Here is a 17,014-nt window from a genome sequence, read left to right on the forward strand (position 1 = left end):
AAAGAAAACAATGGAATTAGGGTCTACTAAAGTGACTATTAGTCTAATATCTATTTCACGGGTTTAGCGACTTCACTCTACTACTTACTACTACTACTACTTCTACTATTACTATTAATGCGAGTTTGGTGGAAATTAATTAAACTTCGAATAGTAAACTCAATGTTAGAACCTCGATAGAAACGCATGAGTGAGTTTGACTCGGTAAAGGTATCACAACTTTAATTATTCTAGAAAAACCAAGCATTTTACAGTTCATGACTTTGAAGAGCTAAAGGAGACAGTGAGTCTAAGTCTGCAGCGAGTTATTAGCCTTGGGCTCTTTTTTGTAAACAAAATGGAGTGTTCATAGGTTTTTTTTCTGCCTGTGATCCCAAAAGTCGGTTCAAAACAAATTTATTAGTTTTCACTACTTATTTCACTTAATTTCAGTCTCCTATGTATGGTACTTTAAACAACTTTTTTCTTTTCAACAACCAAGTTGTATTATCAATTATTTCTCTATTGACACGGTTTTCTTTGTTATTCACAAGGCTTTATTTTTGTTATAACCCTCATTATAAATGCGAGGTCAATATATAGTTAGTTATTAACCCGGTTACTGAATAACTATATATAGACTTCGCATTTAAAATGAGCAACATTTGATAGAAAACCTTCTCAATTGACAAATAAAATACTTAATTACCTCGAACGTCGGCAATAAGCCTATACACCCCTCGGGCCTGTCTCCGTTATCTATAATCAACTCTTACGTTGTATTTTAGACTAGTTTCGTTTTTGCCTCAGAGAAAGGGTTTGGGGGTGCGTTTAGCGTAGGCGTACCAGTGGCGTTGCACGTCATTTCAAAGTTGGTTTCTTAAATGCTTAAACAGTGTTGCTGTATTGAAATCAATATGGCATTTTCTTTGTTTTTGTTTTCGCGGAAAGAGATGCGTGCCTTCTATAAATTATGTTTGAAAGCATGGATTTGATTTTATTATTTTTGAGGTATGTTAAGACAGCCGAGATTAAAAGATTGAATACCGAAAAAGCATTCTTCAACAAGAGATGCACCCTTCTATAAAAATAATGCTTGAGAGCACGGGTTTTATTTTCTTTTTCTTTTTAAGGTATGTTAAGACAGCGGCCGAGATTAAAAGATTGAATACGGAAAAAGCATGCTTCAACAAAGCCTTTTTTCTTGCTTGCTAGCCATACATCCTAAACTGGTGAGCTGTTAACGTTGTCATTAAGAAATTCTATTTAAAAGTCCATAAATTCAGACAGCGGAAAAAAAACAATTAAAATGACGATATTAAAACGTCAATCTGGATTAAGTCAACAACGCCTTCCTACGATATAAAAGAAGCTGTTCCTTGTCACTGTATTCACTGTAGATAAGAGATCGACCAGGGAACACATTACTTCAGTCTATTAATTCGAAAAAGGTAAGAATTTAAACCTTTCTTAAAAGATTAAAAATTAGCTTGATTGATAATGCATATCATGTATTACACACGAAATTTTCATTTCTTCACAACCAAAGAATAAGAGCTAAACCAGGACAACACAGGCAAGGTGCCGAGACACAAAAGCATTTTCGATACACAAACAATTTTCTCTTATTTTGCAATGTCTAGTATATTAGCAGGATAGTTATAACTTTTCTTGCGGTTGGAGTAAAAGATTTTCTCGCTTCGTACCTTTTTTACAAGCTGCACAAATTAATAATGAAGTTGCCAAAACTTTTTTGTGTTTAGAGAAAAAGTTATCTGCATATGTATGTTGACTTAAAGAGGTAAGATCCTAAGTAGATGTATTTTTTGGTACGTTTTTGTGCATGGCTCGAAGTAAAAAGGTTATCTCTGAAATTGTGCTGCAAGGGGATTAAATCATCAGTTACGTGCGTGAATTGCAAATGAATAATAAAGAAATTTTTGAACATAAAATGAATATTATTTTAAATAAATCTTCACTGTCGGATCTCTACCGAAAATTGCATTGAGTTTTCAGTTGTCTCAACCCAAACTTTTTACTCTAATCTTGTACAGATCGAAAAGTGTATCAATTTGCTCAAGCCATGAGAAAAACAATTAGTGCGTAGTGCTCGTATCTAAAATTCCGCATTCCTGTCTTAGTTCAGTGATCAAACGTTTCATCCAGATGATTTAATGCGAACTGGTTTTTTGCAATGTCATTCCATCTCGACTAACTATTGTTGTTATTATTATTATTATTATTATTATTATTATTAGAATTTAATAATAAATGTATAGTTTTAATATAATATTATATATGTATAAATAAGTATAAATAAGTATAAATAAGTAATTTGCACATATATTTGTTGTTTTATATTCATCATCTCTTTTTTAGTGTTTTATTATTATTATTGTTGTTATTTAAAAGTATTTTTGAATAAATTTATTATTATTATTAGTATTGTTGTAATCATATTGATAGCCGTTTAAGGATTGAAACACACACACACACACACATATATGAATTCTGCTAATAAAATGAATATCAATATATCGATATATCGGGTGCATTATGGGTAATTTTCAACTCAAAAATCGTTTTAAAGGTTAAATGCAATGTTTTTGCTAAAAAATAATTATAGTGTACAGTGTGAGCACTGATATTATGTATTTGCCTAACTGTTGGTTGAAATCACTGTATTTAAATAATTTGGAAATGCTTCATATACAACTATTTCAAAATAGGTTGAATACTGCATACTGAATAGTGCATTCTAAGACCGAAGTGCATCGTGGGTCATAGTGGCATTGTCTAAAGTAGGATTAATAATAGTTATTTATTCCATCTGAAACAATATACTAACTACATGTAGAGAGTTAATTGCTATATATTTACTTTTTATTTTAAATTAACGAGACCCACAATGCCTTTTGGTCTTGGAATGCACTATTCAGTATGCAGTATTCAGTATTCAACCTTTTTGAAATAGCTGTATACCACGTGATATGAATGTATGTTTGTGGGACAAGTTTCAAAAACTCCATTGCTGTAACGGTGATTGCAACGGTGATTGTTCGCTATTGCCTGAGTCAAAACCATGAATTTATCCTTTTTTTTTTCCAGCTCCAAAAACTTAAAACAATGAAGCTTCAGTTGTGTTTGTTGATGTTGGTTTTGGGTGTCATGTACGTGCAAGGTGCTAGTTTGACCGAAGAGATGGCGGAAGATATGCCACTAGATGAACAAGACGTTGAATTCCCACGAGAGGAAAAACGTCATGGATATTCACATGGGCATGGTAGGTACTCGTTAACATATAAGGCAGCACTTTGGAATGCAGTTCAATCTGGGGGACAAAGCAATAGGTTCCAATTCTCTAGAGATTAGAATTCTTTCGTTTTGTTTGTCTCATCCCCCTCACCCCGTTCGTGCTGCTTTGACGTCGCATGCAGGGGGTCTATACCTTATTCAATGACAAATAACATGTAGGCAATGGAAGGTGCAGGGTAACTGAGTATATACCTTAACTATAATGTCAAACGTTATGGTGGATATGATGAGCCTAGTTAACACGGAAAGAACTAGATCGATTATCCTCAAGGAAGGTCATAGAACAACTTAACGATGTGCTTTCGGTTCTTACAGTACAATCAAGTTTTGCACCTTAGGAAACGGAACATAGTTCATGATCAAAGACAAAATATTAAAGCAATACTATAGATATTATTGGATATTATTTATGTATATTCTTTTTATCTTTCGATTATAGGAAATTGTGATTGGCCACATGGATACTGTGTCTACATCAAAGATCCTTGCTCACCAGGAATGCTCCCTTGCCACAATCAATATAATTGTGCTTTGTCTACTAACAAGTGTTGCTGGTAAATATTTAATAAATTCTTTTTTATAATGATAGCTAATTTAAATTCGCCCTGGCAATTGGGGGGGAAACGTTGAATCTACTGATCAACCTCTGGGCCCGGTTGTACGATGGGTGGATAGCGCTATCCGACGGATAAATCTTATCCAGTGGATAAATATATTGGATAACAGCATCGACTTATCCACTGGATAAGATTTATCCGTCGGATAGCGCTATACAGGCTTCGTACAACCGGGCCCATCTTGCAAGCTGCATGGCGCCTTTGGACATGTCTTAGCACATCACTCACCATCACAATCTCATCATCATTATTATCATCATTATCACTTCATTACTAATGGCACCAGCACTACCATCATCATCATCTTTATCAGAATTAGAAGTGCAACTACAACGTAAAGACAGCATGTTTGATTATTGATTTCATCATTTACAATGTTTTTCATTCATTTGTTTTAGTTGGCCATCAGGCGGAAGACGTTAGGAATCAAGCAGCTTGATTTCTTACTTCGAGACTAAGGAACCGAAAAAGAAAAATATCTAGGAAAATTAATAGAAGCAACAATGCACCTTTAAGGTTAACGATAAAAAAGCTTTTCTTTTAGCGATCATTAGTGATTATTATTGATTTTTAATCTTTAACGTGAAACGAACTGTGTAGTAAGCTAACGCAAAAATTATTAAACGTTTTTACTTGCAACATTCTCGTTTAGCTCTCTGTACGAGTGGTAGAATGGAAGAGAGGTATATGGATGTGGATGGGTGGGATAGAGGCATAGTTGGGTGTGCATGGGTGTGCATGAGTGTGGATGGGTGGGAGAGAGAGGCGTAGTTAGGTGTGCATGGATGTGGATAGGTGGGAGAGAGGCATAAATGGGTGTGCATGGATGTGGATAGGTGGAAGAGAGAGGCATGGTTAGGTGTGCATGGATGTGGATGGGTGGGAGAGAGAGGCATTGTTAGGTGTGCATGGATGTGGATGGGTGGGATAGAGGCATAGTTGGGTGTGCATGGGTGTGCATGAGTGTGGATGGGTGGGAGAGAGAGGCAGAGTTAGGTGTGCATGGATGTGGATGGGTGGGAGAGAGGCATAAATGGGTGTGCATGGGTGTGGATGGGTGGAAGAGAGAGGCATGGTTAGGTGTGCATGGATGTGGATGGGTGGGAGAGAGAGGCATCGTTAGGTGTGCATGGATGTGGACAGGTGGGATAGAGGCATAGTTGGGTGTGCATGGGTGTGCATGGAAGTGGATGGGTGGGAGAGAGAGGCAGAGTTAGGTGTGCATGGATGTGGATGGGTGGGAGAGAGGCATAAATGGGTGTGCATGGGTGTGGATGGGTGGAAGAGAGAGGCATGGTTAGGTGTGCATGGATGTGGATGGGTGGGAGAGAGAGGCATTGTTAGGTGTGCATGGATGTGGATGGGTGGGATAGAGGCATAGTTGGGTGTGCATGGGTGTGCATGAGTGTGGATGGGTGGGAGAGAGAGGCAGAGTTAGGTGTGCATGGATGTGGATGGGTGGGAGAGAGGCATAAATGGGTGTGCATGGATGTGGATAGGTGGGAGAGAGAGGCATAGTTAGGTGTGCATGGATGTGGATGGGTGGGAGAGAGAGGCATTGTTAGGTGTGCATGGATGTGGATAGGTGGGATAGAGGCATAGTTGGGTTTGCATGGGTGTGCATGGAAGTGGATGGGTGGGAGAGCGACATACTTAGGTGTGCATGGATGTGGATAGGTGGGAGAGAGGCATAAATGGGTGTGCATGGATGTGGATAGGTGGGAGAGCGGCATAGTTGGGCGTGCATAGAAGGGAATGGGTGGGAGAGCGGCATAAATGGGAGTGCAGAAGTTGATGGGTGGGAGAGAGGCATAAATGGGTGTGCATGGTAGGTATGGGGAGAAAGAAGCTGTGAATGACGAAATACCCAAAGGCAGTTGAGGAAGATAACAGGAAACAATCTGCCATATTAATGTTCAAAGCATTGAACAATAGCTCTCCACATTACTTAACAGATATGTTTAAGAATACAAGAAACATTCATTCCCATAATCTAAGAGGATCTTCTCACGGCTTATTTGTACCCAGACAAAATAGTGAATCAGGGAAACGCAGTTTTAACTACAGAGGGGTTGTTCTTTGGAATAGCCTCCCTGATAATATAAAAAGTGTGTCAACATTAAGTAACTTCCGTAACTCACTGGATGATTTTCTTCAATAATTAGAATTCGTAATATACTCTGCTAGCGGAGGTACTCTCCCCCTTTACCAATTTTACTAAGGTGAGGTCGTATTGTGCCCCAGCTGACAGAATATTGAATATTTTTGACATTTCCAATTATTTATATCTTATAAGTTATATATATACATTTATATAATTTATTTTTATTTCTAGTTATACAATTTATATCTATTATTCTATTGTGTGTTTAACACACCTCTTAGGAAGAGCATTTTGTATGATAAGACATCCGTGTTTAAATAAAGATTATGTATGTATGTATGTATGTATGTATGTATGTATGTATGTATGTATGTATGTATGTATGTATGTATGTATGTATGTATGTATGTATGTATGTATGTATGTATGTATGTATGTATGTATGTATGTATGTATGTATGTATGTATGTATGTATGTATGTATGTATGTATGATAATCAAAATTAAAATCCAAGAAGAAGGTAGTGTTCATCATCACCAGTTATCGCAGCGCCATTAGTCGCATAAGGCCTTAGAAGGATTTTTCGGTTTCCATAATATGGGAGTGGGTTATCAGCGCTTAGACCAACCAACAACCTGGGAAAGGCGTTTTTGGGGAAAGCTGTCGTTGCACTTTAAAATAAGCATGAAGAAAGGCTATGGGCCTCTGATCACTGTAAAGCACGCGGTAGGTCAAAACTACAACTGCAAGAATTTCACAAATTGCGGACGTGACTGAGAGAGAGTACATTTTATTGACCAAAGCTTTCATTACATATTTCTTGAGAGAGAAATACCCTAAGGTCTTCAAGGGACAATTTTGATGTCAGCACAATTGACAAAGGTTTCCTGGTTACCGTGTCCTAAGCCACACCCCTCGTCATCACAACCCCAGCTGTTACCAACCTTCCACCACCACTGGAGCACGCAGTGATCACATGTCAAGCCAGGGGGGAGTATCAGCTTGATTGTTTCGTAGCTAGACCCAGATCCTTTGAGGTAATATCGTGTACTGCCTTCGGGAGATTTCAAGAGGTGTGTGAGCTTCTCTTGGGTGATGGGAGGTTTGCCAATCTTACCAACTCGGAATTCAAAGCGTCCTTGGTGATTGGCTGTGATATGGATCTGCAATATTGTTCAGTCGAATTACTTTGAATGTTCTTCTTATTGCTTAAGAAAAATTCCTATGGTGTTAATTACTGGGGTGGGGTTGTAGGCGGAAGACTCCATTTGTTCGTTATTGTTCCAAGGATGGAGATAAAATAGAGGTTGCATTCTTATCTGTGTGTTTATCATGAGTGTGGGACATAGTTCATGGGGTTGATTGGGCTTCTGGTGTTGGAGTAAATTAAGTGGGAATAATCCCTTTCTTTGGATGTAGATGTGATAAAAACTAGCTTCCTATTTGTTATTGCTAATCACCACACAAGTACAGCAGTAGTACACCTCAACGGGGTCGAACTGAAAGCATGTGAAGGCGTCTCTCACAGCCCCTTGTATGACCCCAGAGCACAGCTCTAACCAGTTTGAATTATATTGAGCTTGTTTCTTCAACCAATAACGATTTCAATAACCGAGCCAATCATCAGGGTGCCCTAAAACTTGATTTATTAATACAATCATTTTAAAACAAGTTCAATTAATAATATGATGAAAAAAGCCAACAAGAAAATTTTAGATTCAGTTTGAATTCGTTAGGGTTGATTTGAGAAGTGGGAAGAAAGACCGGAAGACCAGAAAAACGCTCGGAATCAGAAAGAGTTGTTTGTTGGTTCTCTCCTGTGATTCGAGGGTTTTCCGGGTTTCCTCCCTCCATAAAAATCAACTCCTAAATTCCAATTGGAATCCAGTGGAAGAAGAGTCACTCTGTGGAATCCACTGTTAATCCCATTATTATTATCATCATCATCATCATCATCATTATTATTATTATTAAGAGAATCAACTAACTCAGCCATGACCTAAGATCAGAGTCGGGAGGCGAGCGTTTTACTACCACGCCATGCTGACTCTCCTCAAAAGTACAGTATATGGTAAAGAAGATACGGTTATTTATGGAGCTGTTTAACTTCAAGAAGAAGAAATATTATTCTTGTTATTCTTATTGTTATTGTGGAGGAATGAATGCTAGGGTATTTGGGAGGTAAGAAATGAAAGATATGTAATGGGTTGTGGGCGGGAGGGGTTTGACAGAGGAACTAGACCTATAGGCAGTAAGGCGAAGGATATCAAAATTCACAATGAGATCGGATAAAAATGAACAACTGATGCACAAAAATAATCTAAGCATTAAGACAACAGGCATTCACGTTTCCTTTGGTTATCCAACTACAGGGGCGGATCCAGTGGAGGGGTGCAGGCGGTGCGCACCCCTCCCTGGTTCCACTTGTGCCCCTAATTCAAAGATAACCAATACTGTTTTTTCCCTTTGATTCTAAGGGGTACTCCCCTTCCTGGGTTAACTTTGTGCGCAGCACCCCTTCCCTGAACAAAATCCTGGATCCTCCCCTGAGCTATTCTATTTACCTTAGCCGTTATCTGCTGTCCTTGTTTATAGGTTTTAGTAATGAATCCATTGGCGTACCTGACGAGTAAATACAAAAAATCATATACCTCTTAAGTCAATCTGTTACTATAACCAACTCAGACGTACACCTATAGACCCCTCGTACTGAGTCCCGAGAGAAATTGTTCTGGGGGACTAAAGAGTAGGCCGTCTTTTCTTATGCAAAAAAAAAATCCATTGTTTTGTCCCCCAGAACAATTCCTCTCGGGACTCAGTGCAAATGGTCTACAGTGTACAGAGCCTTTATAACATTATGGGCTTCCAGGGAGCTGACGGTGCTCCATTACCCCCTGGCCCTCAGGACCCTCAGCTCTCCATCAGTAAGGTCTGTACTCAATATTTTCGGGCTGCCTGTGGCGTTTACATTTACAGTAAAACCCCGCGTATAAGAACCTAAAATTTAAGTACCTGTCAGGCTGAAATTTTCATTTTAAGCACCCTTCACATAAGAACCATTTCAGGCTGAAATTTCAAAGTAGGTTCTTAATTTTCAAATATAATGTCAATCTGTTTTATTTTCTTGTAAATAATAAAATACAGTACTCTGTATGTTAGGGTGCTTACACTGTGTCCATGTAGCTAGCATGAAAATGTGTGAATTATTTAAAGTATAACATGCCATGCCCACCAATACCAGTACTCATTTTCTTACCAAAAATTAAGAACCCATTTAAGAACCTAGATAGCCTGATTTCAAGTTAAGCACCATTTATATAAGAACCTGTTCAGGCTGACTTGCAAAAATCTAGGTTCTTATACGCGGGGTTTTACTGTATATCTCGCAACGGGAGACGTTTGACCTTTCCCAACCACCCCCAAACCCACCCTCTAGATCCCAACCCATCTCTGCCCTCGTTAAAAATGCATTTCTAACGAGGGACAGAGTTTCGGAGAAAGAGTCCAATGTAAAAGTATCGAAGACGCACGACAGCAATTTCCCTAAAAATTCAGCGCATGAAAAGCCACTATGTGGAAATGCCACAGTTACTGAACCCCATTACAAAAACACGAGATGACGAAATCGTAGCAAGGCTTAGTAGAGACCTTTACCGTCAGGTTTACCGTTTAATATGGCGCCTCTTCCAGCAACAAATTCGTTATGAAGTACTGCTAAAGGTCGAACGTTTGAGACAAAACGCCTGACGTCGAACAGCAGTTTAAGGTTTGCGGTGCCTAGCAAGAACGACGTCGTACTCAAAGCCCTCTATAATTTCGATATCTTTCTAAAGGCTCTTTTTTCCCAAACGGAGTCGCTTACTGTTATTCTAAAACATACGACAAGCAGATACAATAATGCTTGCATTTATACGGGAGTTCACGACGAGGCCTGAAGGGGAAAGGAAAGGAAAGAGAAAGGAAGAGAGAGTTTCTGCACAAACGTTTATACCAAGTCTTTTGGAAAAAATTAATATAATTAGTCCTCGAAGTGCAATTTGCAATGATCATATACTACTATAATATGCCGACTTACATTCCAGGGTAGATATGACGTGCCACCCCGTACTTATCTCCACAGACACCACATTTGCCGCCAAGAGAAATCTGCACATTTCTCCCTCCACAGTTCTGCTCGTTAGCATTGTAGTTAGCAGGACAATTACCAGGGAACACTTTGTAACAGGCGTTCCTGGAGGGCGGGTCGATCATATACCCATGACCCCAGACTAAAGCTACAAAACTTGCGAGGCAAAGAGCTGAAACACCAAGCTTGAACGCCATTTTTTTTCAGTTTGGCTGTCGTTTTCGTGTGTGTTCTTCTTCCCTCTCTGCTGAGATTTGTACCCTTAAGGCGCGGGCATCCATCCAGCTTTGATTACACAACCATGCGAAACACACGTCGTATCCAAACACAACTTAAGTCGGTCTTAACAGTTAAAAACAATACTTGCTGGCTCAGTGTTATCAGCTGGAAGAATCGACGACTCCTTGAATTTCGTTTGTTGGTTTAGCTTTTTAGGTCGAGTGTGCAAAGCAAATGTTCCAAGGCCGATGCATGAAAATACTTGGCTATTTTTGTTTGATGATGAAGTTGTTGAGAAAAGAAGTGATTTATGTTTGTCTGACCTCTATCCAAAAAAATTTCAAATTTCTCATAGATCGTACCCTGAAACAACCTCTGGGCTGATCTAAGTCAGGGACCGGCTAACTCACAGATCAAACCCTGAAACAACCTCTGGCCTGATCTAAGTCAGGGCATGGCTAACTCACAGATTGAACCCTAAAACAACCTCTTGACTGATCTAAGTCAGGGCATGGCTAACTCACAGACCGAACCCTAAAACAACCTCTGGGCTGATCTAAGTCAGGGCACGGCTAACTCACAGATCGAATTGGAATTTAGTATGTTAGGTTTTAAGAGGAGAAGAAAACTGGAGATTCCTAAGAAAAAAAACATGCACGAATCGATCATGAGAGAAACTTAACAAACTCTTATCACGTGATGCAGAGTCTGGATGTCGAACCCGTTAACCCAGATGTGAGAGGTGAATTCATTATCTCTACACCACACCTTGCAAGCATCTTGCTTGCTAATTGTTTTCAAAGGAATTTGTTCTGTTAAAAAGAGCCAGACGTTCTGTACCGTGATTTTCAGTGACCTGCCTCAAAATCCACATTCTGATTGGATGAACCATAGCCTCGCCCGCGGTGAAAAGTCTCAGCGGTTGTCGATTAACGATATGCGCAGCGGCCATATTGTACTAGAAGAACAAATATTTTATCATGCAAACAGTACATTGTTCCTGCCTCACAACTGAAAATGACTGTCGAGAAGCCTCTTTTATTCTGTATCTGGCAGTAAGTACATGATGGCTACTCATGTTTCTATCGATCACGAGAAAGCGTGATTTGGATAACAAGAGCTTAAGGCAGGGCTAATATCGTCTAGCGGTAAAACGTGGCCTTTTTTGCCGTGAATGGGGTTTGCCATTCCAGGGTCATACACGGAAGCCCAACAGGTTTCACAACCCACTCAATAAGGCAGTCGATGTATCGAATTAGAATTTATAGAAGTTTATTTTTGCGGAAAGAGGAAAACCAGGGAAATCGGAGAAAAACTCTCGAAGCACAGAAGAAAACCAACAAACAACTCTGTTCTTATACTTATTTTAGCCTGATTCTGAAATGTGCCGGTATAGCAGGGACTGAACACTATTTCAGGCTAGACCCCATGGGTGGGGGGTTGGTGCAAATAGTAGGTGCGTACCATTTTTTATACATTTGTGTGATTATTGTTCAATTAGTTCAGTAGGCTTGTATCCCACTTCCAGCTGGGGGGGGAGTGGGGTCTGGGGAAAAATGCACATCACGAAAGAGTTAAGAAAAAAGGAAATATCGCATACCTATTTTTTCCAGTGTCAAAATATACTTAAAAACAGCATAATAACTTGACGCATGTGTAATTGGTCAACAAGACACAAAATATACGTTCATATCTTTTTATTTCTGGCCTCAGAGATAAGGCTTTTTATCCCCACGACGTAAACCTAACGTCTTTATATTAGATTTTCTAAACACAAGCGCACATATCTTTAGGGCAGTTGCTTGGGCAGTTACCATTACACCAATTATCCATAATTGCGTTCCCAGCCCAAGCACCAATAGCCTTGCAAGGACCTGATGGGACTGGGGCTGTGGTACCTGCTGGCCTCTGGGTAGGAGCAGGTGTTGCTGGTGCTTGTGTTGCCGGAATGGGTACTCCCTTCTTGAGGATCCTGACGTCTGCGCAGTTGACAAAGGTCTCCTGTGGCCCGTGTCCCATGCCGCAGCCCTCGCTGTCGCAACCCCAGCTGTTACCAGTCTTCCACCACCACTGGATGACGCATTGGCTGCACGTCAGTCCGGCGGGGAGGCGTAACTTGATTTTGTACAAGCCTGGAATGCAGTACAATCAAATTTAAATATATAGAATGTTTTAGCTAATGAACACCTAGCTCCTGTAGCTGGTTCAGACGGAGCTACATGATTCAACTGAGTGCATGTAAAATTATATTTATGGTTCCATCTACGTATAGAAATTATTCGTTGTGTTGCGATGTTTTCCCATTCCAAGCAACAAAAAAAATACATTGGCAGAATCTGTTCCATTGCTTTTAAGGGACGGACCATTAGATAGTTGATTGGGGGGTTGCGTAAATCCCCCCCAAAAAATATCGAGCAAGCACTTAAACCTCAAAAAAATATAATGCAACCTCTTCTGCTAGAAGAAAAATATCTAACTGTACGTAAAAAAATAACGTGCAAGGGTTGAGCCAAAAAAATAAAAAAATAAATCATGCAACCAAAATCCCTGCAACCCCCCCATCGATTATCTAATGGTCCATCCCTAAGAAGATGCACTTTTAAAAAGCAGTTCTCCTCCCTCTTCCATCCATTAATCCGTCCTCCCTTTTCTCCTTTCCTTGTTATTGCTTCGTTTCTCTTTTTTTCACTCGAACCATCTATTTCTTTTTATATGCGTATTCTTTTTTTTTGTTCTCTCCCTCTTGTTGTCTTTAGCAGTAGAAATAATACAGCATTAGGAAGAATACCCATATTTAGTATAATAGCTGTTTAGAATTGAATATAGAGTTCTGCGCAATGTGATTGGTCGAGCAAACAGTGATTATGATCGAAAGGTTATATATATATGCACTTAGTCGCAAGCGGAATAAAATCTCCAAATAAAGCGGAAGTATTAATAAAAAATTTCTTATCCTGAATTTCTACTTTTCTCTGATACTTCTATAAGTCTAAAATTGTTATAAATTGCGTCCAGGTGAATATTTATAGATAGGCGAATACTGATGGCTTAAATTTATCGCATTTCCGATAGTTTTGCGTGTTATTTCCTCTTATTTTACCACGATATGACGACAACAGTTGGTCAAAATGTAAAGAAAGAAATACGGTTTTCAGCGAGCCCTGACTCCGTGCGCATGCGACTCGTAATTTGTTGACGTAATTTACAACGGCTCTTGACCAATCAGAAAGCGAGATAATTCACTTTTGTGATAAGAATCTTAATAATTTGTTCCATTGATATTCAGTGGTAAATCATACCTTTGCCTTTGACGTACTGGTTGTGAGACCATCTAGTTCCTCCACTCGACAGCACCAACAGATGTGATAGTTTGTCTTGCGTAATGGGTGGTATCCCAATATCACCGATTCTGAACTCCGACCAACCCTTGTGGGTCACGGTGATCATGAGCTGTCCAACAAACATAGAATCATCAGTGAAAAAGACGATCAAGAAATGTCAGTTAGTTAGACATTAACCTATCAGCATATGTCTATGAAACCGTAAATGGGACCACGGTTAGGGTAGCCTGCCGTGCAGACGTTTTTAGTGTTGGCTCGTTTGTGGGGAGAAGAAGGAACGAGCCGACACTAAAAACGTCTGCACGGCAGGCTACGGTTAGGGGCGTCGCTCCTAAAAAAGTGATCAAATGGGAAATTCCACTTTCTCTGTTTCGACGGTCTTACCTCAAGCTCAAATTCCTGTCCCTCAGTGTAAGTCTTGACGATAGTCCCCGTGGCGTGTGTACCAGGAAACACGTATTTTTGGACTTCAAGATGATAGGGATCTCCACACACACCACACTTGCCCTTATTCTTATCCCACTGAGTACTGACTGCACCACAGTTCTTCTCATCCATTGTCCATTCTTTCCCACAAGACGGGAACCCATACTGCCAACAAGCGTTCCTTGCTGCAGGATTCCTGATATACCCGTGGCCAACGGCTTGGTATATCACACTACAAAGTATGAGGATTGCGCAGAGAGCTTTGAAGGCCATGGATTTGGTGTCAATGAGTTTTGATTCAAAGAAAGGTGATGAATAGATATATTAGGGATAGGCAGACAGTGCTAATATACTCTCAGCTGTCTAGAGTGTGACGTGCCGTGAAGGGATATAAGACAGATGATGTACTTTAAAATAAACACTCTACTTTGTTCTATAAGGTGTATGCCAAATGGATCGCTGTCGTGTTGGAGGCAGACGGTTAGACCTGCTCTAGGTGTACAGTGCGCTAAGCAAATAAGAAAAGCTAGAATTTGAACTGCGGTAAAGCGGAAAGCAAAACGTTTACTCTTGCTATTGCGCCGCTTTTATCGTCTACGAGTAAAAGAATAAACATCTAATATAATTCTTAAATATCTTCTGCATTTTCGTTTTTGTTCCAGTAATAGAATGCTTTGCTGACCAAGGTTAATGAGATTCATAGGCCAGGCTACCGAATGCAGTAACGGATCATCCAGAGATGGTTGCATGAGTTCTATGGGAACCCCCTTTGGATGTTGAAGCCAATCGTGCCGGCTTCTTCTGCATGGCGACCATTTTGGAACCCTTCCCCTCCTCCCCACCCCTTAACATCCTGGATCCGCCACTGAAATGGAACTATTACGAAAAGGATTCTGGTAGTTTATGATATCAAGACTTAATACTAAGGGAATAGCATTGAAGTAACACGGTAAAAGATTTACCTTTGCCCTGTCAGGTTTTCGAACAGGCAACTATTTTTAGCGTTTGAGAATTATATTGTTTCTTTTCTTCTTTTTTCAATCTGGTCTTCTTTTGTGTGTGTTTTTCTTGCCTTGTTTCTTTCCTTTTTTTCGTTCTTTTTTTCTTTCCCTATTTTTTTAGCTACAATTTTGAAGGAGCGGCACTTTGCATTTTCTTTTTCCCCTGTTTTATCCTGTTTTATCCCGTGGACTCTCTTTTTCTTTCCTTTAATTATTCTCCTTTACTCTTTTTAAGATTTTGATTGGGAGTCACTTAGAACAAAAGATCGAGCGCTTCATGGTGTTATTGAGTCAGGACACTCAGATGAGTCAACATGATATGACAGACACAGGTGATACGGTGACATACGGTGGTGGCGAGGGTTTGTTTGATCCAGGTGGACTTGTGTGGACTGAACACCGACACTGGAGATAGATAGGAAATGGAATACAGAAAAAGCGTGAATTAGGAAAAGAAGGACAAAAAATGAAAAAGGAAAAGAAAGAAGCAAGAAGGAAGCAAGAAGGAAATAAGAAAGAAAAAAAATTAATGATACGTATAGACGGACAGTACAAACAAAAAGAAAGAAGGAAAAGGAAGGGAGGGAAAAAAAAGAAAGAAAGAAAGAAAGAAAGAAAGAAAGAAAGGAAGGAAGGAAGGAAGGAAGGAAGGAAGGAAGAAAGTCTAAGGGAAGATTAAAGAGAGACCTAACAATACTTGCAAGCAATATTAAAATTTCATAAAGTAACATTTTTTTAGTTTTAGTGCCGTCTGTGGGAAGAAAAACAAGACGTGTCCCTTGCATCAGGGTTATTCACGCTACCTTCTAAATAGCCTTTAAATGCTTCGAATATCAAACTATGTAGAATATAAAATATCAACGATATTTAAAGCTATTTAAAAAGGTACACGCCGTGTAGGGGTCGCCATAAATATTCAACAAAGCCTTTTGTGTTTTATTTGCATGGTTCGAATGCTTTTGTCTTTCTAAATTTTACTCTGTCTGTTAAATCATTTTTTCTTTCTGGCTCGTGGTTTTGGCCTATATTGCCATGGTGTCGCTGTCACAGTACAAGTATCAATGTCCGAATTACAATCAAGAAGTATAAGTTCTGAGATATATGTACAAGTACCGTACATCTTTATCAGTACATTCTTGTCCGTTACGTTATCCGAGTTTTAGTATTAAACCTTATTCATCAGTTTTTGTCATCTAAAAGAAACGTCATTTACCGAGAGAAATGTTTATTTACATATTACGTCTCTATGTTTTCGTCATCAGTTTCTACAGATTAACGTACGTTAATCTTAACGTACGTTAATCTTAATGAAAGATAATGGGGAGGGGTGGGGATTGGTGCGGCTAACCTTGAAGCCTAGACACGTAGAAAAAGAGGTTTCCCGTTTAGTTTGCGAGACGCTATATAAGTGTACAATTCAAAAATCAGCAATAAATCATCAAATAGGCATGAAATAACTTTGAAGCTAGTACTTTCAGTCAAACAGATTTCCAATTTGTAATTGGGGGAAGGGAGGGTGGGGACAGGGGAGCCGTGACTGTCCATGATCAACCTCAGCAAATCATCCCTGCCTCCCCTCCCCCCTGAAACACATGCAAAAAGAGATGTGTCACAATCAGCACCGCACCATTTGGATACCCTTTTTGTTAGTTTAGTAATGAGTGTTCAAATAGAATAAAATAATTTTATTTTACACTGAATCGAAATATGGCGACCAACTCGAATAACTATTGTACGTTCTGCACTGACTAGCGACTGACTAGCCTCTTGACACTAGACACATGAGAAAACGCTTTTTATGTTTCCACGTGAACACGAGACTAGTAAGTACTAGTAACTAGTCAGTGCAGAACAATGTGAGTTATTTGGTGTATAGTGGGATACA

At 39.4% G+C, this 17,014-nt stretch overlaps 3 protein-coding genes across 4 annotated transcripts; 1 reads left to right on the forward strand and 2 right to left on the reverse strand.

The window, feature by feature from the left end:
* Positions 1 to 1,271: 1,271 nt before the first annotated feature.
* On the forward strand, positions 1,272 to 4,550 carry LOC116290847 (small cysteine-rich protein 2-like). Of its 2 annotated transcripts, XM_031697958.2 has the most exons (5): positions 1,341 to 1,430; positions 1,743 to 1,780; positions 3,088 to 3,262; positions 3,734 to 3,848; positions 4,310 to 4,550. In XM_031697958.2, exons 3-5 carry the CDS (start codon positions 3,106 to 3,108, stop codon positions 4,332 to 4,334), a joined length of 297 nt encoding a protein of 98 aa, XP_031553818.1. In that variant the 5' UTR covers positions 1,341 to 1,430; positions 1,743 to 1,780; positions 3,088 to 3,105; the 3' UTR covers positions 4,335 to 4,550. The 2 variants fall into 2 exon arrangements, with proteins under 2 accessions (XP_031553817.1, XP_031553818.1); XM_031697957.2 differs by lacking the exon at positions 1,743 to 1,780 and having other exon boundaries at positions 1,272 to 1,430.
* A 2,240-nt stretch (positions 4,551 to 6,790) lies between these two features.
* On the reverse strand, positions 6,791 to 10,392 carry LOC116290854 (uncharacterized). The gene is made up of 3 exons (XM_031697967.2): positions 10,092 to 10,392; positions 8,581 to 8,638; positions 6,791 to 7,179 (listed from the first exon to the last, which is right to left on the reverse strand). The coding sequence occupies exons 1-3, from the start codon at positions 10,337 to 10,339 to the stop codon at positions 6,862 to 6,864; spliced, it is 624 nt and encodes a 207-aa protein (XP_031553827.1). The 5' UTR covers positions 10,340 to 10,392; the 3' UTR covers positions 6,791 to 6,861.
* A 1,651-nt stretch (positions 10,393 to 12,043) lies between these two features.
* Positions 12,044 to 14,434, reverse strand: LOC116290838 (uncharacterized). Its single transcript, XM_031697947.2, has 3 exons — positions 14,087 to 14,434; positions 13,661 to 13,811; positions 12,044 to 12,493 (listed from the first exon to the last, which is right to left on the reverse strand). The coding sequence occupies exons 1-3, from the start codon at positions 14,399 to 14,401 to the stop codon at positions 12,129 to 12,131; spliced, it is 831 nt and encodes a 276-aa protein (XP_031553807.2). The 5' UTR covers positions 14,402 to 14,434; the 3' UTR covers positions 12,044 to 12,128.
* Positions 14,435 to 17,014: the final 2,580 nt, after the last annotated feature.

Source organism: Actinia tenebrosa, unplaced genomic scaffold, assembly GCF_029948245.1.
Source record: "Actinia tenebrosa isolate PJP-AT-01 unplaced genomic scaffold, QUT_ActTen_1.0 PGA_scaffold7__59_contigs__length_16204524, whole genome shotgun sequence".
NCBI lineage: Eukaryota > Metazoa > Cnidaria > Anthozoa > Actiniaria > Actiniidae > Actinia > Actinia tenebrosa.

Coding starts and splice junctions, on each gene's coding strand:
- LOC116290847 (XM_031697957.2), top strand. CDS start 3,106: ATGAAGCTTCAGTTGTGTTTGTTGATGTTGGTTTTGGGTGTCATGTAC. Junction 3,263..3,733: donor TGGATATTCACATGGGCATG/GTAGGTACTCGT, acceptor TTTCGATTATAG/GAAATTGTGATTGGCCACAT. Junction 3,849..4,309: donor TCTACTAACAAGTGTTGCTG/GTAAATATTTAA, acceptor CATTTGTTTTAG/TTGGCCATCAGGCGGAAGAC.
- LOC116290854 (XM_031697967.2), bottom strand. CDS start 10,339: ATGGCGTTCAAGCTTGGTGTTTCAGCTCTTTGCCTCGCAAGTTTTGTA. Junction 8,639..10,091: donor CGTCATATCTACCCTGGAAT/GTAAGTCGGCAT, acceptor TTTACTCGTCAG/GTACGCCAATGGATTCATTA. Junction 7,180..8,580: donor GACAGCAGATAACGGCTAAG/GTAAATAGAATA, acceptor ACAATATTGCAG/ATCCATATCACAGCCAATCA.
- LOC116290838 (XM_031697947.2), bottom strand. CDS start 14,401: ATGGCCTTCAAAGCTCTCTGCGCAATCCTCATACTTTGTAGTGTGATA. Junction 13,812..14,086: donor GACAGGAATTTGAGCTTGAG/GTAAGACCGTCG, acceptor TTTGTTGGACAG/CTCATGATCACCGTGACCCA. Junction 12,494..13,660: donor CCAGTACGTCAAAGGCAAAG/GTATGATTTACC, acceptor ACTGCATTCCAG/GCTTGTACAAAATCAAGTTA.